Here is a 26,486-nt window from a genome sequence, read left to right as displayed (position 1 = left end):
TGATTCAAGAAAGCAGCTCATCCCCACCTTCACAAGTGGAAAGCAGGCCAGCAACGCCCACATCCCATAAAAAATTAATATAAGAACATTGGCCAGACCACATTTGGAGTATTATTTTCAGTTCTGGGTAGCTTATTTAAGGAAGGATATTAAATCCTTGGAGACAGTTCAAAGGATATTTACTGGAATGATACCAGGAATGAGGGATCTTAGATGAAGGGAAAGACAAGAGAAATCAGTGCAGGGAAGATTAAGAGGTGATCTTATTGAGGTAATTAAAATTATAATGTGGATGTGCCAATGTTGGACTGGGGTGGACAAAGTTAAAAATCACACAACACCAGGTTATAGGCCAACAGTTTATTTGGCAATGCTAGCTTTTGGAGCACTGCTCCTTCGTCAGGTAGCTAGTGGGGCAGGATCATAGGACACAGAATTTATAGCAAAAGATCCTAGCGTCATACAACTGATGCAATATCTTAAACAAACCCAGATTGCTGTTGAGTCTTTCATCTTTTAGAATGGCTTGCAGGTTTTGATTCATTAATATGTAAATCCCAGAACTTCTTTGAGTCACATTCCCAAGATAACTTAAGGTTTTATTAAAAAAGGTGACATCTCAACTTAGAAAATGCATTAAAGGTGTACGGTCAGAGTCAGTCTATATTCCAATCTCGACTCCGACTGATTCTATTCCCTAAGTAGGAATTTATAAAATGTCACACGGATTGACTGCTTACAGATTGTGTGCTTTTTGAACAAAATAGAATGTATCTGCAAACACAATTCTGCAAATGCAAGTTCAACCTATAGACTTTTCTATGTGTGTGCATGTATGTGAGGGAGAGTGAGAGAATGAGAATGTGTTCGTGTATGTGTGTGAGAGAGGGATAGTGTGTGAGAGTGTGCATGAGCATGATATGTGCCTGATAGTGTGTGTGCGTGAGTGTTATGGAGTATATGCTTGTGAGAAAGTATGCACATGGGTGTGAGTGTGAGGGGTGTATGCGTGTGTCTAAGAGAGAGAGCGTGTGTATGAGAGAGGGTCCGTGTGAGTATGTAAGTTACTGTGTGAGTGTGTCAGAGAGACAGAGAGAGTGTATAGTGTAGTGGGGTCACATGTAGTGTAACATGAAGCCAAGATCCCGGTTGAGGCCACCCTCATGGATACTGAACTTGGCTATCAGCCTCTGGTCAGCCACTGTGCATTGTTGCAAAGTCTGCCTTGGAGGATGGTCATCTAAGATCCAAAGCCAAATGTCCCTGACCGCTGAAGTGTTCCCCAACTGGGAGAGAACATGCCTTCCTGGTGATTATTGGACGGTGTCCATTCATCCATTCGTCCATTTGTAGCATCTGCTTAATCTCGCCAATGTACCATGCCTTGGGCATCCTTGCCTGCAGCGAATGAGCTAGACAACATTAGCCAAGTCACATGAGTACCTGCCGCGTACTTGGTGTGTGGTGTCCCCATATGTAATGGCAGTATCCATGTCGATACTCTGACATGTCTTGCAGTGGTTACACTGACAGGGTTGTATGGTGTTGTCCTGAAGGCTGGGCAGTTTACTGTGAACAATGGTCTGTTTAAGGTTTGGTGGTTATTTAAAGGCAGGAAGTGGAGGTGTAGCGAATATCTTGGTGAGATGCTCATCCTCATCGATAATGCATTGCAGGCTGCAAAGTACATGAGTTAGTTTCTCCACTCCTGGGAAGTACTGGACAATGAAGGGTACCCTATCAGTCGCATCCCATGTCTATCTCCTGAGGAGGCCATTATGATTTCTCGCTGTGGTACGTCAGAACTGGCAATCGATTAGTTCAGTATCGTATCCTGTTCTTATGAGGGAGTCCTTCAAGTATCCATTGAGTTCCTCTGCATCTGAGCAAATCCTGTGTATGTGTTGGGCTTGAGTGTAGCGCATGGTTGTTTTAATATGTTTAGGGTGGAAGCTAGAGAAGTGTAGCATCATAAGGTTATTCAGGGTTTGCGGTAGAATGAGGTGCTGAGGTGCCCATCCTTGATGGCATGGGTCGAAGAAAGAGACAGATACTAAAGTGTAGTCCATGGTAAGTCCGATGGTGGGGTGAAACTTGTTGATATCACTGTGTAGTTATTTCAGTGACTCCTCACCATGGATCCAGAAGAAGAAAATGTCATTAATATATCTGGTGTTTAGTGTTGGTTGGAGGTCCTGTGCACCAAAGAAGTCTTGTTTGAACTTGTGCATAAAAATGGATTTACATATTAATGAATCAAAACCTGCAACCCATTCTAAAAGATGAAAGACCTAACAGCAATTTACTTTGTTCAATATATCGCATCAGTTGTATGACACTATGATCTTTTGCTATAAATGCTTATCCTGTGATCCTGCCCCATGAGCTACCTGGCATTTTAAATTGTTGAACAAATTGTTTAATCAATTACAAAAAGCCAATTTAGCCATAAACTTGGCTAAATGGGAATTTGTCAAAGTAGACGTACCTTATTTGTGCCATACTGTGACTAAAGCCAAACAGCACTTGGGGTAAGCAAACAAAAAACTTTCTGTGCCCAGGACAAAATGAGAAATGTGGCATCTAGACTTGACTAGATTTTAAAGCTTGTTCTGAATTTCAGCACTGTGGTGTCTCCTTTGATCAGTTTGTTGAGGAAAAATTAAGAGATTTGAATGTACAAAGGAACATAGAGTATCTTTGACAACTTGAAAGCTGTGCTATTGCACCAATTTTAGCTGGAATAAATTATATTACTCCATTTAAACTAACTGTTGATGGTAGCAATATCAGTGTTAATGCAGTTTCATTACATGAGGATAATGTGGTCTAACAACAAGTCAGTTATTTTTCCTGCAAGTTGAGTAAATACCAGGAGAAATATTCAACTGTGAGGAAAGAAAAGTTGAGTTTCATATTAGCTCAACAACAGTTTGAATCCTACAAGTTTAACAACAATGCGGAGACTTACTTTTTCACTATAAAAATTTGAGACAATTTTGTTAGAGTGGAGGGATCCTAAGTAACAGAATAAATACATGAGAGTGATTTTGAATTTGAAAGGAACAATTTAATTATAAAAGACAAACAAAAGCAAGTCAGAGAACCAAGTTACCTTGAAGAATAAAACTTTATTTATTTCAATGCAAGATAAGGCTGATGAACTCAGGATCTGTTTGGGAACATGGGATTGGGACATTGTAACTATTACAGTAATTTGTTTGAGGGATGGACAGGTTTTGCAGCTCAATGTTCCAAGTTTCAGATGTTATAGGAAGTTTAAATAGAGAGGCAAAAGAGGAATTGGGGTGGGGGACGGGGGGTTGTATTTTTGATTATGGAAATCATTACTGATATAGCTACAAATTATTTCTGAAAAATTGTCCATGTTTTAGAGCCATCGTGGAGGGCAGGAACCACCACAGCTCTATAAATCATGACCTAAGTATCGGAGCTGATGTTGTTGTCCTCAAACACTCTTTTACTCAGTTGGCCAAAGACGGCACTACACACTAGAGGCAGTGCTGGATCTCTTCATCAATAGCTGCTTTGGCTGACAGAACACTCAATGTTCTCTAAGGCCTCTTCATGGATTTTCATGATTGCGGGTTTACTCCACAATGCCAGCCCAGGTTAGTGGATAACTTTTGTCTTGCCTTCATTGCCTCTTCTGGAGTACCATATCAGTTCTGGTCACCCTGTTATAGGAAGGATATTATTAAGTTGGAGAAGGTTCAGAAGAGATTTACCAGGATGTTGCCAGGAATGGACGGTTTGAGTTATAAAGAAAGACTGAAAAGACCTTTTTCACTGGAGCATAGGAAATTGAGAGGTGACCAGAGATAGGTTTATAAAGTCATGAGTCATGCATAGGTAATGTGAATGGCAGGTGTCCCTAGGGTGTGAGTTTTGAAGACTAGGGGACATATTTTTAAGTTGAGAGGACAAAGTTTTAAAAAAGACATACAAACTACTTTTTTTTACACAGAGAGTGGTTCGTGTGTGGAATGAACTTCCAGAGGAATTGATGGGTGCGGATACATTTACAAGACACTTAGGTAAGTACATGAATAAGAAATGTTTGGAGGGATACGGGCCAAGTGCAGGCAGGTGGGATTAGTTTAGTTTGGGATATGGTCGTCATAGACTGATTGGATTGAAGGGTTTGTTTCCATGTTTTTTGATTCTATAACTCTATAACTATACAATTTGAAAGTCAAGCCACATCATAGCAGACACTTTATCAAGAGCAAATATGAATAAGAAATAATCTAACGATAAAAATTGACTTGTGTGGAATGAATTGTTCTGTAAAGTCATTGAGCATTTAATGCAAATATATTACAGTCAATATGTAATCTGTATAAGTAGAATAGATGGCAAGAACAGGAAATTTTAATAGGAACATTTTAAATATCTTTCATCTATTTTTAGTCAGGGAAGTGTGATGAATGCTCAAAATACTTTATTTTGAAACTTAGAGTCTATGGTAGTGGGAAAAATTGATTTTCTCTGAAGGTCTGATCTATCCTTTTTAAATGTCAGAAAATAATTTTGAATAGTGAGATAGGAACACAGAAACATAGAAGATAAAAACAGGAGGAGGCCATTCAGCCCTTTGAGCCTGCTCCACCATTCAAACTGATCATGGCCGATTATCCAACTCAATAGCCTAATTCTGCTTTCTGCACATAACGTTTGATCCCATTCACCCCAGGTGCTATATCTAGCCACCTCTTGAATACATTCAATGTTTTGGCATCAACTACTTCCTGTAGTAATGAATTCCACCGTCTCACCACTCTTTGGGTGAAGAAACGTTTCCTCATCTCCATCCTAAATGGTCCATCCCGAATCCTCAGACCGTGACCCCTGGTTCTGGACACATCCATCATTAGGAACATCCTCCCTGCATCTACCCTGTCTAGTCTTGCTAGAATTTTATAAATCTTTATGAGATCCCCCCTCACTCATCCGAACTCCAGTGAAAACATTCCTAAACTAGTCGATCAGTCTTCATATGTCAGTCCTGCCAACCCCAGAATGAGCCTGGCAAACCTTCATTACACTCCCTTGAGAGCAAGAGCATCCTTCCTCAGAAAAGGAGACCAAAACTGCAACACAATATTCTAGGTGTGGCCTCACCAAGGCCTGTATAACTGCAACAACACATCCCTGCTCCTCTACTCAAAACCTCTTGCAATGAAGACCAACATACTATTTGCCTTCTTTATTGCCTGCTACACCTGCATACATACCTTCAGTAACTGGTGCACAAGGACACCCAGGTCCGGCTGCACGCTCCCCTCTCCCAATTTACAGCCATTCAGGTAGGAATCTGCCTTCTTGTTTTTGCTTCCAAAGTGAATAACCTTGCTTTTATCCACATATTTCTGCATCTGCCACTGATTTGGCCACTCACCCAACCTTTCCAGAACATGCTAAAGAATCTCTGCATCCTTAGCACAGTTCACCCTCCCACCCAATTTGGTATCATCTGCAAACTTTGAGATGTTACATTTTGTTCCCTCATCCAAATCATTAATATATATTGTGGATAGTTGGGGTCCTAAAACTAATCCCTGGGGCACCTCACTAATTACTGAGTGCCAATTTGAAAAGGACCCATTAATTCCTACTCTTTGTTTCCTCTCTGCCAACCAGTTTTCTATCCATCCCAATACACTTCCCACAATCCCACGAGCTTTACTTTTACACAATAATCTTTAATGCGGGACTTTGTCAAACGCTTTCTGAAAGTCCAAATATATTACAGTTGTGGAGGCTGGTACAATTACAACATTAAAAGGCATCTGGACAGGTATATGAATTGGAAAGCTTTAGAGGGATATGAGACAAGTGCTGGCAAATGGGACTAGATTAGGTTAGGATATCTGGTCGGCATGGACGAGTTTGACCAAAGGGTCTGTTTCTATGCTGTACAGCTCTATGACTCTATGACTGTCTCCTGCTTGTCAGCGCTACAAGTTACATCTTCATAGAATTCCAACAGATTTGTCAAGCATGATTTCCCCTTTATACATCCCTGCTGACTGTGTGATTCTGTCACTGCGTTCTAAATGCTCCACTATAAGGTCCTTGATAATGGATTTGAAACTTTCCCCATTAACGATGTTAGGCTTACTGGTTCATAATTTCCTCTATTTCCCTTTTTGAATATTGGAGTAACATCAGCTACCTCCAATCTGCAGGGATGCTTCCAGAGTCTATAGAATCCTGAAAGATGACCACCAATGCATCCACAATTTCTATAGCCACTTCCTTAAGTACGTTGGGATGAAGATTATAGGCCCTGGGGATTTTTCCACCTTCAATCCCCTCAACTTCAATGCAAGGGGCCTAACAGGGAAGGCAGATTAACTCAGGGCATGGGTAGGAACATGGGACTGGGCTATCATAGCAATTACAGAAACATGGCTCAGGGATGGGCAGGACCGGCAATTTAATGTTCCAGGATACAAATGCCACAGGAAGGATAGAAAGGGAGGCAAAAGAGGAGGGGGAGTGGCATTTTTGATAAGAGATAGATTACAGAGGAGGAAGTGCTGGATGTCTTGAAACGGTTAAAGGTGGATAAATCCCTAGGACCTGATTCAGATGTACCCAAGAACTCTGTGGGAAGTTAGAGAAGTGATTGCTGGGCCTCTTGCTGAGATATTTGTATCACTGATAGTCACAGGTGAGGTGCCGGAAGACTGGAGGTTGGCAAACGTGGTGCCACTGTTTAAGAAGGGCGGTAAAGACAAGCCAGGGAATTATAGACCGGTGAGCCTGACCTCGGTGGTGTGCAAGTTGTTAGAGGGAATCCTGAGGGACAGGATGTACATGTATTTGGAAAGACAAGGACTGATTTAGAATAGTCAACATGGCTATGTGTGTGGGAAATCATGTCTCACAAACTTGATTGAGTTTTTTGAAGAAGTAACAAAGAAGATTGATGAGGGCAGAGCAGTAGATGTGATCTATATGGACTTCAGTAAGGCATTCGACAAGGTTTCCCATGGGAGAATGATTAGCAAAGTTAGATCTCATGGAATACAGGGAGAACTAGCCATTTGGATACAGAACTGGCTCAAAGGTAGAGGACAGAGAGTGGTGGTGGATGGTTGTTTTTCAGACTGGAGGCCTGTGACCAGTGGAGTGCCACAAGGATTGGTGCTGGGCCCTCTACTTTTTGTCATTCACATAAATTATTTGGATACAAGCATAAGAGATATAGTTAGTAAGTTTGCAGATGACACGAAAATTGGAGGTGTAGTGGACAGCAAAGAGGGTTACCTCAGATTACAACAGGATCTGGACCAGATGGGCCAATGGGCTGAGAAGTGGCAGATGGAGTTTCATTCAGATGAATGCAAGGTCCTGCATTTTGGGAAAGCAAACCTTAGCAGGACTTATACACTTAATGGTAAGGTCCGAGGGAGTGTTGCTGAACAAAGAGACCTTGGAGTGCAGGTTCATAGCTCCTTGCAAGTGGAGTCGCAGGTAGATAGGATAGTGAAGAAGGCATTTAGTATGCTTTCCTTTTTTGGTCAGAGTATTGAGTACAGGAGTTGGGAGGTCATGTTGCGGCTGTACAGGACATTGGTTGGGCCACTGTTGGAATATTGCATGCAATTCTAGTCTCCTTCCTATCGGAAAGATGTTGTGAAACGTGAAAGGATTCAGAAAAGATTTACAAAGATGTTGCCAGGGTTGGAGGATCTGAGCTACAGGGAGAGGATGAACAGGCTGGGGCTGTTTCCCTGGAGCGTCGGAGGCTGAGGGATGACCTTATAGAGGTTTACAAAATTATGAGGGACATGGATAGGATAAATAGACAAAGTCTTTTCCCTGGGTTCGGGGAGTCCAGAACTAGAGGGTATAAGTTTAGGGTGATTTTTTTTAGATTAGACCACTTACAGTGTGGAATCAGGCCCTTCGGCCTAACAAGTCCACACCGACCCACCGAAGCACAACCCACCCAGACCCATTCCCCCACATTTACCCCTTCACCTAACACTACGGGCAATTTAGCCTAGCCAATTCACCTAATCTGCACATTTTTGGATTGTGGGAGGAAACCGGAGCACCCGGAGGAAATCCACACAGACAGTCGCCTGAGACGGGAATTGAACCCGGGTCTCTGGCGCTGTGAGGCAGCAGTGCTAACCACTGTGCCACCATGCCATGAGAGGGGAGAGATACAAAAGAGACCTAAGAGGCAACTTTTTCACGCAGAAGGTGGTATGTGTATGGAATGAGCTGCCAGAGGATGTGTTGGAGGCTGGTACAATTGCAACATTGAAGGGGCACTTGGATGGGTATATGAATAGGAAGGGTTTGGAGGGATATGGGCCAGGTGCTGGCAGGTGGGACTAGATTAGGTTGGGATATCTGGTCGGCATGGACGGGTTGGATCGAAGGGTCTGTTTCCATGCTGTACATCTCTATGACTATAATTTCCCCAGCAACATTTCTCTACTAATATTGATCTCCCTCCGTTCTTCCCTCTCACTAAATCTTGCATTCTCCAACCTTTCTGGTTTGTGATTTGTGTCCTCTTTTGGGAAGACAAAACCAAAGTATGTATTCAGTTGCTCAGCCCTTTCTTTGTCCTCTATTATATATTCCCCTATTTCTGTCTGTAGGGTACCTACATTTGTCTTCATTAATCTCTCTTCATTAACCAATAGAAACTCTTAGTATCGGTCTTTATATTTCCTGCAAGCTTACTTTTGTACTGTACTTTCCCCTTCTTAATCAATCCCTTGGTCCTTCTTTGCTGAATTCTAAACTGCTCCTAATGCTCAGACTTATTATTTGTCTTGGCCAATCTGTATGCTTCTTCCTTGAATTGAATATTATCTCTAACCACCTTTGTAATTGGCCCTCTTACCCATTTTGCTTTTGTGCCAGACAGAAACAAGCAGTTGTTGCAGTTCCCCCATGTGTTCCTTGAATGCTTGCCATTGCCTATCCACAAACATCTCTTAACGTAACTCTCCCCAATCTATCAATGCTAACTCACATCTCATATCTTCAGAGTTTCCTTTATTAAGATTTAGCATCTTGGTCTCTGAATCAACTATCGCACTCTTGATAATAAATTTTATCATATTATGGTTGTTCATCCCCAAGGGGTCTTGCACAGCTAGATTGCCAATGATTCCCTTCTCATTACACAGTACCCAGTTGAGATAGCCTGCTCTCAAATTGGTTTCTCCACATATTGGTCAAGAAAACAATCCTGTATAAATTCCAGGAATTCCTCTATTATGGCATGGTGGCGAATTTTATTTGCCCAGTCTATGTGCAGATTAAAATTACCCATGATCACCAATATTTCCTTATCACATTTATCTCTAATTTCCTATTCAATGCCATTCCTTACATCACTACTGCAGTTTTGGTATCTATATATGACATCCACTAATGTTTTTTGAGGCTTAGTATTTCTCAACTCAACCCACGCAGACTAATATCATTTGTCACTATTGTGGTAATTTGCTTTTTAAATAGCAAAGTCACTCCACCATCTTTTCCTTTTTGCTTGTCCTTCCTAAATACTGAATACCCTGGGATATTCAGTTCCCATTCTTGGTCACCCTGCAGCCATGTCTCCATAATCCCAAATTATATCGTCCCCATTTACATCTATCTGCATGAAGAGTTTATCCACTTTATTCTGAATGCTTTGTGCATTTAGATATAAAGCTTTTAAATTTATTCCACTGGTACATTTCCCTACTTTTTTATAATTCCTTGATATATAAAGATATTCACCTATTCTGCCCCTCACCTTTATTGTCTGGTCACCATCTACCATATTGCTAATCTGTACTCTTACCTCCTCCTTTCATTTGGGTTTTCTAATTTCCCCTGTAACTGAACCATTTTCCACTCCCCCCGCCCCCCCCCCCCCCACCACTCCCCCTTTAGTTTAAAGCCCTGTCTACAGCCCTAGTTATGTAATTCACTAGACTTCTGGTCCTAGCATGTTTCAGATGAAGACCATTTCTAAGAAATCCTGTGATTTTTAGTTAAATGACAACTTCCTTTGGTCTTCTCTACTTATTCTTGATGATGTATCATTCCCGGAGCTTCAGATTTAAATTGCAATTGTTGTTATCAATTCCATTCTGACATAGACTAATTTTGATATGTGATGAAGATTCAATGTTTCCAATGAAGAAGTTTACATATTTCCTTACAGTTCTCGTTGAATCAATCTTGGTGGTTGTAAGATGCAGCAACATTGGAGGAATGACAATACACCATGCTGACATGGAACCTTTGCTTTGTGACTGCTGGAGCTTCCACCTTAACAGCACTGTGGAGGTTCCTAGACCGCAAAGGCTGCGGTGGTTCAATAAGATACCACCCCACCACATCTCCAGAGGCAATTAAGGATTAGTAAGAAAGGCTAGACCAGCCAGCAATTCGCCATTCCTTCAACAAATCAATATGAATTCAAATCCAATGATCTGGGTGCACACCTCTTGGATTATGGATTTGATTTTTTTGCAAAGATCTTCCTCATCAGGATCTTTGGAGGATATGAGAGCAAGATTGGAACAAAATCGAACCTGAAAATTTTCTGTTATATCCTGCACAATGTGGATGTTAAATCTTCTCCAGGATTTAGCAGTCATAGGGTCATGGGATGTACAGCATGGAAACAGATCCTTCGATCCAACTTGTCCATGCCGACTGGATATCCCAACCCAATCTAGTCCCACCTGCCAGCATCCGGCCCATATCCCTCCAAATCCTTCCTATCGTATACACATCCAGATGCCTTTTAAATGTTGCAATTATACTAGCCTCCACCACTTCCTCTGGCAGCTCATTCCATACATGTACCACCCTCTGCATGAAAAAGTTGCCCATTAAGGTCTCTTTTATATCTTTCCCCTCTCTTAAACCTTATATCTTAAACCTATGCCCTCTAGTTCTGGGCTCCACCATCCCAGGGAAAAGACTTTGTCTACTTATCCTATCCTTGCCCTTCATGATTTTATAACCTTCTACAGGGTCACCCTTCAGCCTCCGAAGCTCCAGGGAAATCAGTGCTAGCCTATTCAACCTCTCCCTATAACTCAAATCCTCCAACTCTGACAACATCCTTGTAAATCTTTTCTGAACCCTTTCAAGTTTCACATCTTTCTGATAGGAAGGAAACAAGACTTGCCTGTAATATTCCAACAGTGGCCTAACCAATGTCCTGTACAGTAACAACATGATCTCCCAACTCCTACACACAATGCTCTGACCAATAAAGGAAAGCATACCAAATGCCTTCTACGCTATCCTATCTACCCGTGACTCCACTTTCAAGGAGATATGAACCTGCACTCCAAGGTCTCTTTGTTCATCAACACTCCCTAGGGCCTTACCATTAAGTGTATAAGTTGTTCATTTAAGATAGCAATGAGCTTAATTAATAGTTTTTGATATCTGGGAGGTCCACTCCTCCCAGTCTGTGGGGCAGCTGCAGTTTAGTTAGCTTAATAAGGGCTCGCTGGTGATGCCAGATAAAGGAACTGAACCAGCCATTCAGTCTTGTAAATGTTTGCTTAGTAAAATCAGAGGAAGCATTTGCATGGGATACAGCAGGCAGGGGAGAATGTTCATGTTGGCTTTTAAAACGTCTTTGAATCTCTTCTGTTGTCCGACTCTTTTACGTTTGCTTCTTTAAGCTGGGAATAGAAGATTTGTTTCGGCAGACATCAGTCTTTCATCCAAACAACATGACTGCTCCATCTTAGTTGGTTCTTGTTGACTTAGGCTTCAATGCTTGTTGTTTTTGCTTCATTCAGCATTCTGGTTTTTCTATTTTCCCAGCTGATATTCAAGATGTTTTAAGGCATCATTGAGGAACTGTTCAATGCCTTCAGATGTCATTGGTATGTTGGCTAAGTTTCTGATGCATACAGGATTACCACTGCTTTGTACACTAACATTTTGGTGTCTGTCCGGATGTCACGATCATGAAAGACTCTTGTTTAGAGATGTCTAAAAGCTATTCCAGCGCTTTTATATGATGTTGGATCTCATCATTAAGGTCGACGTTGGAGGAGAGGTGACTTCCAAGACACAAAGTGGTCCACGTTTTCCAGGGTTGTTTCAGCAAGTTGAATTGATGGTTCTATCCGATTTGTCTCAGCTGGACGGTTGATAAATGATCTGAGTCTTCTTGGAATTGATGGTGAGCCCAAGGTTCATGTATGCATGGTTGAAGGCAGTCAAAATCTGCTGTAGGTGGTTTTCTGAGAGAGCTGCAACACTGCTGTCATCTGCATATTGGAACTCGATGAGGAAACTCATAGATGCCTGGTTTTTGGACTTAAGATGGGCAAGATTGAAAAATCTGCCATCTGTTTTCTGTAGACTATTTCAATTCCTGGGGGTAGGTCAGCCTTGATGAGGATGATTGCCGCAGTAAAGATGGCAAATGGAGTTCAATGTAGGTAAGTGTGAAGTGATTCACTTTGGTAAGAGTAACAAGAAGATGGGGTACTAGGCTAATGGTCAGATACTTGGTAGTGTGGATGAGCAGAGGGATCTTGGTGTTCCATGTACACAGATCTCTGAAAGTTTCCACCCAGGTAAATAGTGCTGTGAAGAAGGCATATGGCGTACTGGCTTTTATTGGTAGAGGAATTGAGTTCCAGAGTCCTGAGGTCATATTGCAGTTGTATAAGACTCTGGTGCAGCCACACCTGGAGTATTGTGTGCAGTTTTGGTCGCCATACTATAGGAAGGATGTGGAGGCACTGGAACGGGTGCAGAGGAGGTTTACCAGGATGTTGCCTGGTATGGTAGGAAGATCGTATGAGGAAAGGCTGAGGCACTTGGGGCTGTTTTCATTGGAGAAAAGAAGGTTTAGGGGTGACTTGGTAGAGGTGTACAAGATGATTAGGGGTTTAGATAGGGTTGACCATGAGAACCTTTTTCCACATATGGAGTCAGCTATTACGAGGAGGCATAGCTTTACATTAAGGGGTGGTAGGTATAGGACAGATGTTAGGGGTAGATTCTTTACTCAGCGAGTAGTGAGTTCATGGAATGCCCTGCCAGTAGCAGTGGTGGTCTCTCCCTCTTTATGGGCATATAAACGGGCATTGGATAGGCACATGGAGGATAGTGGGCTAGTGTAGGTTAGGTGGGCTGGATTGGCGCAACATCGAGGGTCAAAGGGCCTGTACTGCGCTGTATTTTTCTATGTTCTATGGTGAACAAAGTTGGAGCAATCATGCATCCCTGTTTTACTCCTATTCTTTCCTAATTTTGGATTCTGCGTGTATACTAATTGTAGAACTTATAAGTCTGTAATCTTTCCAGCAGTTGTTTGTACACCAAATAGTAAAAAATGAGGTCTGCAGATGCTGGAGATCACAGCTGCAAATGTGTTGCTGGTCAAAGCACAGCAGGTTAGGCAGCATCTCAGGAATAGAGAATTCGACGTTTCGAGCATAAGCCCTTCATCAGGAATAAGAGAGAGAGAGCCAAGCCGGCTGAGATAAAAGGTAGGGAGGAGGGACTAGGGGGAGGGGCGATGGAGGTGGGATAGGTGGAAGGAGGTCAAGGTGAGGGTGATAGGCCGGAGTGGGGTGGGGGCGGAGAGGTCAGGAAGAGGATTGCAGGTTAGGAGGGCGGTGCTGAGTTGAGGGAACCGACTGAGACAAGGTGGGGGGAGGGGAAATGAGGAAGCTGGAGAAATCTGAATTCATACCTTGTGGTTGGAGGGTTCCCAGGCGGAAGATGAGGCGCTCCTCCTCCAGCCGTCGTGTAGTTGTGTTCTGCCGGTGGAGGAGTCCAAGGACCTGCATGTCCTCGGTGGAGTGGGAGGGGGAGTTAAAGTGTTGAGCCACGGGGTGATTGGGTTGGTTGGTTCGGGCGGCCCAGAGGTGTTCTCTGAAGCGTTCCGCAAGTAAGCGGCCTGTCTCACCAATATAGAGGAGGCCACATCGGGTGCAGCGGATGCAATAGATGATGTGTGTGGAGGTACAGGTGAACTTGTGGCGGATATGGAAGGATCCCTTGGGGCCTTGGAGGGAAGTGAGTGTGGAGGTGTGGGCGCAAGTTTTACATTTCCTGCGGTTGCAGGGGAAGGTGCCGGGGGTGGAGGTTGGGTTGGTGGGGGGTGTGGATCTGACAAGGGAGTCACGAAGGGAGTGGTCCTTGCGGAACGCTGATAGGGGAGGGGAGGGAAATATATCCTTGGTGGTGGGGTCCGTTTGGAGGTGGCGGAAATGGCGGCGGATAATACGTTGTATGCGCAGGTTGGTGGGGTGGTAGGTGAGAACCAGTGGGGTTCTGTCTTGGTGGCGGTTGGAGGAGCGGGGCTCAAGGGCGGAGGAGCGGGAAGTGGAGGAGATGCGGTGGAGGGCATCGTCGATCACGTCTGGGGGGAATCTGCGGTCCTTGAAGAAGGAGGCCATCTGGGTTGTGCGGTGTTGGAATTGGTCCTCCTGGGAGCAGATGCGGCGGAGACGAAGGAATTGGGAATATGGGATGGCGTTTTTACAGGGAATGGCTCGATTGACGTACAGATCCTTTCTACCTTGTGTTCAGACAAAGATAGCTAATGGGTGACAGGTATGTGAGGGAATACACTGGCATATGAGTGGGTAAGGGGTGAAGGCGAACCAGATTTCAGGGATTGATTGAGGGGTTCAAAGAGAGGAGGGTCAATGAGAGAAGACCAATGTGAAGGGATAGTGTAGTGTCAAAGTGATTTAATGTAAGTGGTTGGGTTGACTAGTGTTGGAGGGGGAAATCTGTATGAGGCAGTGTCATAATGAGTCATTGAGGGGTCAGTGTGAGGGGATGTCACTGTGAAGTGGGGTCAGCATGAGGGGGCTTAGTGAAAGTAATGAGGTAGCCAGTCTGAAGGGGGAATCACTGTGAAGAGGTGTAACCCACCTAGCCTGCACATCCATGGACACCATTGACAATTTAACATAACCAATCCACCTAATCTGCACAACTTTGGATTGTGTTATCCTATAATAGATCAAGGATAAAAACACTTTAAAGGACAAAGCAGCAGAGGAATGGCTGAAATATCTGAAGTACAATTTGATTATCTAATTTTTTTCAGACTATAGCAATACTGGATCTAGCTTGAGGGCAAGTGGAGCATGTTTCAGTGGCAGAGCATTTGAAACATTGAGACACTATCATATGAAGGAGTAATTACAGAAAAGGACAAGGATAAACTTGAAGATCACAGTACATGGTACAGAATTCAGCAGAATATAGAAATGCAAAACAGATCTGAGAACGGAAATAAGGGAACATAAGTAAAGATGACCAGATATCATAAAAAGGGCAATAGGAAATGTTCTTACAGGTTCAAGAGGCATAGCTAAGGTATGAAGCATCGTTTCTTATTGGTGATGGTTGTAGGCTGGAATTTGTGTGATGCAAATATTATTTGCCACTTGTCAGCCCAAGCCTGGATATTGTCCAGATCTTGTTGCAATTGAACATGGACTGTGCTTTAGTATCTGAGGAGTTGCGAATGGTGCTGAACATTGTGCAATTCCCACTTCTGACCTTATGATGGATGGAAGGCCAATGATGAAGCAACTGAAGATGGTGACTCCAACTAGTGGAGAGTTTGCACACACCCCCTTTCCCCCTCCCATCCCCCCTCACCCCCCACCACATACATACCAATTGATTCCAGATTTGAGAGGGTTCTTTAATGCACATTTGGTCAAATGCAACCATGATGTCAGGGGCTGTAACTCTCACCTCACCCCTGGAATTTTGTCCATGTTTACACCAAGGCTGTGACGAGGTCCAGAGCTGAGGGCCCTGGCAGAACCCAAATTGGGCATCACTGAGCAGATTGTTGCTGCACATGTGCTGCTTGATAACACTGATGATGACACCTTCCATCACTTTACTAATGATAAAGAGCAGACAGTCGGGGTGGTAATTGGCCAGGTAGGATTTGTCCATTTTTTTATGTATAGGACATAATTTGGCAATTTTCCATAATGTTGGGTAGATACCAGTGTTGTAACTGTACTGGAACAGCATGACTAAGGGAGCTGCATGTTCTGGAGCAAGTCTTCAGCACTATTGCTGGAATTGCAAAATTCAGTATCTCCGTTTCTTGATATCACATGGAGTGTGTTGAATTGGCTGATGACTGATATCTGTGATGCTGGGGACCAGTGGAGGAGGCCGAGATGGATCATCCATTTGGCATTTTTGGCTGAAGATTGCTGTGAAAGTGTCAGCCTCACCTTTTTCACTGATGTGCTAGGCTCTTCCATCACTGATAATTATGGAGAATCCTCCAATGAGTTGTTTAACTGTCCACCACCATTTATGACTGATTGTGGCAGAACTGCAGAGCTCGGATCTGATCTGTTGGTTGTGGGATCATTTAGCTTTTGTGTATTACTTAGTGCTTATGCTGTTTGGCATGCCAATGTCTGTTTAGTGCCTTCACCAGTTTGAAACCTCATCCTTGGGTATGCTTTGTGCTGCTACTGGCGTGCTCTCCTACATTCTCCAATGAGTTAAGATTGATCCCATGGCTTAATGGTAATGGTTGAGTGGAGGATATGCCAGGTTACAGATTGTACTGGAGTACCATTCTGCTGCTGTTGATAGCCCACAGCACCTCATGGATGCCCAGTCTTGAGTTGATACATCTGTTCTAAGTCTCTTCCATTTAGCATGGTGATAGTGCCTCACGACATGATGGAGGTTATTCTCAATGTGAAGGTGGGACTTTGTCTCCTCAAGGACTACATTCTGGTCACTCTTACCAGTATTGTCTTGGAGAGATGTATCTGCAGCTGGGAAACTGGTAAGGATGAGATCAAGTATGTTTTTCCCTCGAGTTGATTCCCTCACCACCTGCTGCAGACCCAGAACAGCAGTTATGTCCTTTAGGGCATGAACAGTTCGATCTGCAGTACTGTTGCTGAGCCATTCTTGATGGTAGACATTGAAATCACCCACCCAGAATACATTTTGTGCCCTTGCATCTTCAGGGCTTCCGAAGTAGAATCAGATGGTGTAGAATCTGTGTGGGTAGAATTGAGGAACCGCCAAGGTGAACAAACCATAGCTGGAGTTATGTATGGGCCTTCAAACAGCAGTCAGGAGCTGGGTGTAAGATACACCATGAGATAGAAAGATGTGTAGGAAAGGCAAAGTTATAGTGAACAAGGGAGATTTAAATATACAGGTGAACTAGGAAATCAGGTTGGGAGTGGATTGCAAGAAAAGGAAGTTGTGGAGTTGCTACAAGATGCCTTTTTTGGAGCAGCTTGTGGTGGGGCCAGTTCTAGGTATTACTGGCATCCACAGGCATTACTGGATTTAATGTTATGCAATGAGATAGACTTGATAAGGGAGCTTTAGGTGAAGGAACCCTTAAACAAGTGATCATAATGTGATTGAATTTACTCTGCAATTTGAGAGGGAGGAGATAGAATCAGAGGTATTACAGCTGAATAAAGGCAAGTACAGAGGCATGGGGAGGAGCTGGGTAGAAGTGACTGGGAAAGGAGCCCATCCCTATGGCCCCCACGCCTCATTCCTAATGAAGGGCTTTTGTCCGAAACGTCGATTCTCCTGCTCCTTGGATGCTGCCTGACCTGCTGTGCTTTTCCAGCACCACACTCTCAACTCAAGGAGAAGAGCCAAGCAGGAAAGACAGTGGAACAGCAACAGCAGAATTTCTGCAAGTAATTCAGGAGTCAAGAAGCATCCTGAGAAAAAAGAAGCATGGTCCAGGGAAGATGAGGCAACCATGGCTGACTAGGGAAGTCAGGGATAGCATCAAAGCAAAAGAGAAAGCATATACTGTGGCAATGGGCAGTGGGAAACCAGAGGATTGGGAAAAGCAACGGAGGGAAACAAAGGAAGACTGGAAGAGTTTCCTTAGATATATAAAAGGCAAAAGTGAGCCAAAAGTGGACATTGGGCCACTGGAAAATGACACTGCAGAGATAGTAGTGGGGAACAAGGATATAGCTGAGGAATTACTTTGTGCCAGTCTTCACGGTGGAAGGCATGAGTAATATCTGAAAAATTCAGGAGAATGTGGGAGCAGAGCGAAGTATGGTGGCCATCACCAAGGAGAAAAATTGAATGGTCTGAAGGTGGATAAATCACCTGGTCTAGATGGGTTACACTATCTATCACCCAAGGGAGATAGCTGAAGAGATAGTGCAGGCATTAGCAGACATCTTTCAAGAATCACTCTAATCAGGGAAGGTCCCAGAGGACTGAAAAATTACTAATATCACAACTCTGTTTAAAAAGGGAATAAGGCAAAAGAGGGAAAATCATAGATCGATTTGTCTAACCTCGGTTGTGGGTAAGATCCTGGAATCCATTGTGAAGGATGAGATTTCTTAATACTTGGAAGTGTATGTTAAAACAGGGCAAAGTCAGCATGGTTTCATCAAGGGGAGGTCATGCCTGACAAACCTGCTAGAGCTCTTTGAAGAAGTAACGAGCAGGTTAGACCAAGGAGACCCAATGTTATCTACCTGGACTTCAAGAAGGCCTTTGACTAGGTGCCACACAGGAAGCTATTGAGTAAAATAAGGGCCCAAGGTGCTAGCATGGACAGAAGCTTGGCTGTCTGGCAGAAAGCAGAGAGTGGGGATAAAAGGAGGTCTTTCTCAGGATGGCAACCAATGACAAGTGGTGTTCCGCAAGGCTCAGTGTTGGGACCAAAACTTTATACGTTAACAATCTAGGTAAAGGAATTGAGGATATTCTGGTTAAGTTTGCAGACAATACAAGATAGGTATAGGGACAGGTAACATTGAGGAGTCAGGGAGGCTGCAGAAGGATTTGGACAGGAGTGTGGGAAAAGATATGGCAGATGGAGTACAACGTGGGAAAAAGTGAGGTCATGCAGTTTGGTAGGAAGAATAGAGGCACAGACTATTTTCTAAATGGGGAGAAAATTCAGAAATCTGAAGTGCAAAATTCTAGTACAGGATTCACACGAGGTAAAGTTGCAAGTTGAGTCAGTGGTTAGGAAGACAAATGCAATGATGGCATTTATTTTGAAAGGACTTGAAAATAAAAGCAGGGACGTATTTCTGAGGCTCTATAAGGCTCTGGTCAGGCCACATTTAGGAGTATTGTGTGCAGTTTTGGGCCCCATATCTCAGGAAGGATGTACTGTCTCTGGAGCTTGTTCATAGGAGGTTCATGAGAATGGTCCCAGGAATGAAAAGCTTAACATATGAGGAATATTTGACGACTCTGGGTCTACACTCAATGAAGTTTAGAAGGATGGGAGTGGGGTGGGCAGGGAATCTAATTGAAACTTACAGAATATTGAATAGCCTGGATAGCGTGGATGTCGGGAAGTTGTTGTCATTGATAAGAGAGACTAGGACCCAAAGACACAACCTTAGAGAAAAGGGAAGACGTTTTAAAATGGAGATAAGGAGAAACTTCTTTAGCCAGAGAATGGTGCATCTATAGAACTCACTGCCACTGTGGAGGCCAGGTCATTTAGTGTATTTGAAACTGAGATAGGTAAGCTCTTGATTGACAAGGGGATCAAGGGTTACTGGGAGAAGGCAGGAGGATGGGTATGAGAAACTTATCAGCCATGATTGAATGGAAGAGCAGACCCAGTGGTCTGAATGGCCTAACTTCTGCTTCTATGTCTTACTGTCAAAGTTTTGTTTAACATAGAGGAGTACTGATTCATCAGCTAGTGGAGGACAGTATGTGGTAATCAGCAGGGGGTTTCTTTGTCAATGTTTAACCAGAAGCCACGAGACTTCCATGGACTCTGGAGTCAATGTTGAGGATTCCCAGGGCAACTCCCTCCCAACCATATACAACTGTGCTGCCACCTCTGCTGGGTCTGTCCTGCTGGTGGGATAGGACATATCCAGAGACAGTGATGGCACTGACTACGACATTGTAAGGTATGATTCTGTGAGAATGACTGTTGCTTGACTAGCTTGTGAGACAGCTCACTCAATTTTGGCACTAGCCCCCAGAGTTTAGTAAAGAGGACCTTACAGGATCAACTGGGCTGTTTCTGCCATTGTGTTTTCTGGTGCCTAGGTCAATGCCAGGTGATCTGCCAGTTACATTTCTTTAAGACTTTGTAGCAATTGGCACAGCAGAATGGCTTGATAGGCCATTTCAGAAAGCAATTGAGAATCAACCACAATGCTGGAGTCACATGAAGGCCAAATCAGGTAGGATGGCAGATTTCCTTCTCTGAAAGGCATTAACGAACCAGATGGGTTTTTACGGCAACATTTTTTTTTATTGAATTCAAATTCCACCATCTACCATGGTGGGATTTAATCTCAGGTACCAGAACATTAGCTGAGTTTCTGGATTAACAGTCTGGTGATAATACCACTGGGGCATTGCTTTCACCGTAATCTGTTAATTACAGGGAAACATCTAGAGACCACAATTTAGGACAAAATTGAATGCAATTTGGAAAAAGTAAAGTACAAATAAGTGAAAGTCAACATAAATTTATTGAGGGCAAGCCATGTCTTAGGAGGTATGAGATAGGTTTGATGGAAGTGGTGCAGTTGAATATGGCTCAGATTCTGTGGCATAAGCACTGCTACTGACCTCAAATAATGCTGCCCACAAACATCCAGTGAGTTCTGTGGCATAGGTTATGTGCTCCCTATAATTAATTTAATTCTGGTCACAATTGCAGGGATCTCTGGCATCCAGTGACAATGACATCATCAAAACTAAGCACCATTCCCCATGGAAGAATTTTCACTGTCAACAAATCAAACAAGCTTCATTTTAAAAAATAAATTTGCAGAAATAAAAAATGATAACATGCATATAGGATTGAGGTAGAAGCTACAAGATGATAAGCTTTAAAAAATATTTTTTATTAGTTAGAAAATTTAAGACATTTTTATTATGCACTGCTGACGACCGACTTGACACTGACATTTTTCACAAACCCACCGACTTCCACAGCTACCTGGATTACACCTCTTCCCACCCTACCTCTTGCAAAAACGCCATCCCGTATTCCAAATTCCTCCGCCTCTGCCATATCTGCTCCCAGGAGTACTAGTTCCACCACAGAATACACCAGATGGCCTCCTTTTTTAGAGACCACAATTTCCCTTCCCACATGGTTAAAGATGCCCTCCAAGGCATCTTGTCCACATCCCGCACCTCTGCCCTCAAACCCCACCCCTCCAACCGTAACAAGGACAGAACGCTCCTGGTGCTCACCTTCCCCCCCCCAACAACCTTCACATAAACCAAATTTCCGCTACCTCCAAAAAGACGCCACCACCAGGAATATATTTCCCTCCCCACCTCTTTCCGCCTTCCACAAAGACCATTCCCTCCATGACTACCTGGTCAGGTCCACACCCCCCTACAACCCACCCTCCCATCCTGGCACCTTCCACTGCCACCACAGGAATTGCAAAACCTGCGCCCACACCTCCTCCCTCACCTCCATCCAAGGCCCTCAAGGAGCCTTCCACATCCAAAGTTTTACCTGCACATCCACCAATATCATTTATTGTAGCCGTTGCTCCTGATGCGGTCTCTTCTACATTGGGGAGACTGAACGCCTCCTAGCAGAGCGCTTTAGGGAACATCTCCGGGACACCCGCACCAATCAACCACACCACCCTGTGGCCCAACATTTCAACTCCCCCTCCCAGTCTGCCGAGGGCATGGAGGTCCTGGGACTCCTTCACCGCCGCTCCCTCACCACCAGATGCCTGGAGGAAGAATGCCTCATCTTCCAGCTCGGAACACTTCAACCCCAGGGCATCAATGTGGATTTCAACAGTTTCGTTTCCCCTTCCCCCACCTCACCCTAGTTCCAAACTTCCAGTTCAGCACTGTCCCCATGACTTTTCCTACCTGCCTATCATCTTTTCCACCTATCCACTCCACTCTCCTCCCTGACCTATCACCTTCATCCCCTCCCCCACTCACCTATTGTACTCTATGCTATTTTCTCCCCACCCCACCTTCCTCTCATTTTATCTCTCCACCCTTCAGGCACTCTGCCTGTATTCCTGATGAAGGGCTTTTGCCCGAAACGTCGATTTTACTGCTCCTCGGATGCTGCCTGAACTGCTGTGCTCTTCCAGCACCACTAATCCAGAATCTGGTTTCTAGCATCTGCAGTCATTGACTGTCTCCATTAGGTAAAAACAATCTGGCAGATAGGTCTTTCAGGTCTCTGCTAAGTCAATTGTGCTGCTACCGAGCCAACAACTTTTTTTTCCTTTTATTTAACCCATTTTTTTCTAATCAACCTGTTCAGAGATGATTTTACTCAACTCTGGAGCAGGTGGGACTTAAACCTCGGCTTCTCTGGTTCAGGGGTAGGGACAGTAACACTGCACCACAAGAGGGCCCTTAGAAAGCCTGTGATGCTGATGGGAATATATTCTATATAACCTACTATTCCCAGTAATTGTTCAATATGATGGAATACTTGTCATAATGGTTTGATACAACTGAGAAGCGTGTTCAATTCCATCTTAGAATATCCTTGACGGCCTCCTTCAAAGACTGCAATTTCGCCTCTCACGTGGTCGACGATACCCTCCAGCACATCTCCTCCACTTCTCGCACCTCGACCGTTGAACCCCCTCCCAATGCAACACGGACTGAACACCCCCCACCCCCAGGTACTTACCTTCTGCTCCATCAACCTCAGTATACATCGCATCATCCTCTGCCACTTCTGCCACCTACAAACAGACTCCAGCACCAGGGACATACTTCCCTCCCCACCCCTATCAGCATTCCGGAGAGACCATTCCCTCTGCAACTCCCTTAACAGATCCACGTTTCTCACCAGCCCACACTCCACTCCCAGCACCTTCCCTGGTCATCGCAGTAAGTGTAAAACCTGCACCCAGACCTGCCCCGTCACCTCTGTCCAAGACCCCAAAAGATCCTTCCACATTTGACAGAAATTTACCTGTATCTCCACCAATGTCATCTACTGTATCTATTGCACGTGATGTGGTCTCCTCTACATCAGGGAGACAGGATGCCAACTTGTGAATCGTTTCACAGACCATCACTGGGACACCCACAACAACCAATCCCACTACCACATGGCTGAATACTTCAACTCCCCCTCCCACTCTGGTAAGGACATGCAGCTCCTGGGCATCCTCCATCACCCACTCCTTACCACCTGACACCTGGAGGAAGAACACATCTTCCATGTCGGGACCCTGCAACCACACTGGATTTCACCAGTTTCCTCAATTCCCCTCCCCCATATTATCCCAGACCCAAGCCTCCAACTTGGCACCACCCTCTTGACATGTCCATCACCTTTCCCATCTATCTGCTCCACCCTCCTCTCCGACCTATCACCTTCTCCCTCACCTTCAATTACCTATGGTATTCCCCTCCAACCCCATCCCCCTCTCATTTATCTCTCAACACCTCCGGCCCATAAGCTTCATTCCTGATGAAGGGCTAATGCCCGAAATGTCGATTCTCCTGTCCCTCAGATGCTGCCTGACCGGCTGTGCTTTTCTAGCACCACACTCTCGACTCTGATCTCCAGCACCAATAGTCTTCACTTTCTCCTGAGCAGCTTGTTCAGTCAGTTCATAGGACAGTTAAGAGTTAACCACAATGTTGTGTTGATTCCTTTTCCTAAAGGAGAAGAATGAATCAGATTTTTTTTAAAACAGCAATCCAGTTGCCAAACAGGCACCACTGACTTATTTATTATAGGTTTCCTTATCTAACTGATTTCATATTCCATTGTGATTTGAATTTGTGTCTCTGGACCTTTCTTCTGAATTATTAATCCAAGGACATAATCACTACGCATTTCTAAAAGCCTGGTCTTTACAAATACAGACAAAGTGCAGCATCAAGGACGCTATGGGAAACCTAGTCATGCATCAGCAGAAATATTGTGACTGATTCTGGAGATCATACTTTAGTAATTCCAACCTTTAGGAAGGATGTCAAAGTAGACTTTTTTGGAATGTAAAAAAGCACGAGGGAGAGTTGAGGGAAGTTGGGATTGTTCTCCTTACACATAAACAGGAGACTTAATGGAATTTCAAAACTATGAATGATTTTGATCATGTAAATATTGGCAGGAAGATTGCCAAACAGAAATCATATGTTGAAGACAGTTTGCAAAGCCATTGGCGAGGGAGATGGGAATTTCTAACATGAGTAACGATGTTCTGGAATGCATCATCTGAAGTCGTGGTCTTTGCAGATTCAATGGTAGCTTTCAAAAAGCAACTTGATAAATACTTGCAGCATGATAGGGATGTGTGGAAAGAGCAGGAAAGTAGGAGTAATGTGACAGCTATTTAAAGAGTGGGTATCAACGCAATAGGCAGAATCTCCTTCTGTGCTGTATGGTTCTATGAATTTAGCAAGACTTGTATTGGCAAAAACTCAATGTGACAGATATTGCATTAGAAAATTGACTTGATGTTTGTTCTAGCTGAGCACAGTAATTCCATTATGTACAAGTGCCAAGGATTTAAAGAATAAAATGTGAAATCAATTTATTAATGTCCACAGGAAATAAATATCACCAGATTTAAATGGTGACATGGCACAGAACAGTTCCTTCTCAAACACTTCACAGAAAGAGATAAATGATATGGTGTGAGACAATAGCAGCCCTCAATACTTTAGATCCTATAAACCCAAAATTTAAATTTTATATAATGAAGGCTAATAGATTGCATTCATTCAGTTCTTTGCATTTCCTTGCCCATATATACTCATTGGAAAACAAAGATCACTATTGTGTTCAATAGTTTTACACTGGCCTGTAACATTTGTTTACAATGCAACACAGTATCCTAGACTGCAGTCAAAACAGGCTTCAACAAAAGACCTTGTGATTATTCACTTTTAACCAACTTCACAAGAGTTGAGACATACGTTCAAATGAGTAAAGCTTTCATGCTGAGTTTAACAACTGATTCACTCCATCTTCTCAGTTTTTAATTCAACAGGTCATGAGTCATTCCTACCAATCTCCACTGTGTCACAAGTTTCTGAAAATATAGCACAATAGAAATTACACTGTTGTACAATATCTGGGTGCAGTTGAAAGTCTTTTGCCATTGCTTCATAGATAAAACAAAAGTCAGTGAAGTGTTGCTTCTTAGTCTGAATTACTCATGAGCACACATATTTTCTTCTTCACATAATGGCACATATTCTTCATTACAGGATAGAAGGGATTATCTGTTATTTCACATCAGTTTGCGATGGGATTATGGTGCAATTTCTTGATAATCTTTTGACAGTTCCAGGTAACATCTGGAATTGGGAAAGATTAAAATGGCCATAAGAGGTGTCAAACTGAGCTAAGTTTGACAAGGCCACGAACTGAGTCCTCGTGCATTGAATCCTGGGTGACTGCATTCAGGACATGCATTGTGTGGCTTTGAGTAAGTGGGCTACCTGGGGTGAGCATTCCAGGAGGTGATGGAGCCTCTTCTGGTGTAAGAAAGTGGTGACCTTCACATGCTTCCTTCAATGGCAATGTATCTGCTAATATGGTTTCTGTTGCAAGGCTTGATGTAGACGGTGGAGGTGTTGGCTGCCCAAGAGTCAACGTGGCACATGGAGAAGAAATTGTCATTTTCCCTGGGACAGGGAGCTCTTCATTCATTGGGCTTGATTCACTCTGTAACAGCGGTGTGGCTGCTGCCTGCAAAACGAATTTAGTGCTCTGAATGCATTGGTCCTGATCACACTGCAGCATAAATGGAGAACAGATGTACGGAGCATCAGAAATATGGAAGATGTATAATAATGATAAATGGTGGGAAAAGAATGGGAAAAAGGTTAGTAATCATGCTGAATACAATCTATGTGAAGCACAATTACATTGCAAAATTAGGAAAACATGCACATTAGAGACTTCATTCAAAACTTTTTTTCCTCCATTTTTGAATTAGTTAGCAACTAATACAAGTTGAATGCAAACACAAATACATTCTTGTGGAACAGAAATGGTGAAGCTTTTTTGAAGCCAATTATTTCCAGTGATTTAGACAGCCACAGAACAAATATAGAAAAAGCTCAAAAGATTTACCATGTCTACTGAATTCTATGCCCTAGCAGTCAACAAAAGCAATTTAATTTTTAAATAACATGACTTTGTTAATTGGATCAAATAAAGAATTAGTGAGGTGTTGAAATTCATCTCCAATATGTACAGCAACAGAAGTAATTTGAATATAGATGTTTAATGCAATTCTTTTGCAGGTCATTCTTGACCAACATACAAATTGGACACCCAAACAATGCACAGAATATGGAACATGTGGTTAATTCCATAGGTATGGATTAATCCTTTGATCTCTGTATACCCTTCATACATAAATAAAAGACCTTACTCAAACAATGTTTCCCATGATGTCGCTTCTTTAGGAGTCAGAAACATTACTGGAGCCATGTCAGTCACATAAAAATGATTT

At 43.3% G+C, this 26,486-nt stretch overlaps 1 protein-coding gene across 2 annotated transcripts in view; it reads right to left on the bottom strand.

Annotated features, from left to right (window-relative positions):
• Nucleotides 1-24,549: 24,549 nt before the first annotated feature.
• The window catches only part of zdhhc14 (zinc finger DHHC-type palmitoyltransferase 14), a 193,790-nt gene continuing 191,853 nt past the window's right edge, over nt 24,550-26,486 (bottom strand). Inside the window, exon 9 of one of the 2 annotated variants that reach the window (XM_060831587.1) lies at nt 24,550-25,759. In XM_060831587.1, coding sequence (XP_060687570.1) covers nt 25,358-25,759 — 402 coding nt within the window. In that variant the 3' untranslated portion in view covers nt 24,550-25,357. The remainder of the gene's footprint in view (nt 25,760-26,486) is intronic. The other variant, XM_060831588.1, reaches the window with a different exon arrangement.

The sequence above is a fragment of the Hemiscyllium ocellatum genome, chromosome 10, assembly GCF_020745735.1.
Source record: "Hemiscyllium ocellatum isolate sHemOce1 chromosome 10, sHemOce1.pat.X.cur, whole genome shotgun sequence".
In the NCBI taxonomy this organism is placed as follows: Eukaryota; Metazoa; Chordata; class Chondrichthyes; order Orectolobiformes; family Hemiscylliidae; genus Hemiscyllium; species Hemiscyllium ocellatum.
Note: the sequence above shows the minus strand (reverse complement) of the source record. Positions and strands in the feature narration are given on the sequence as shown.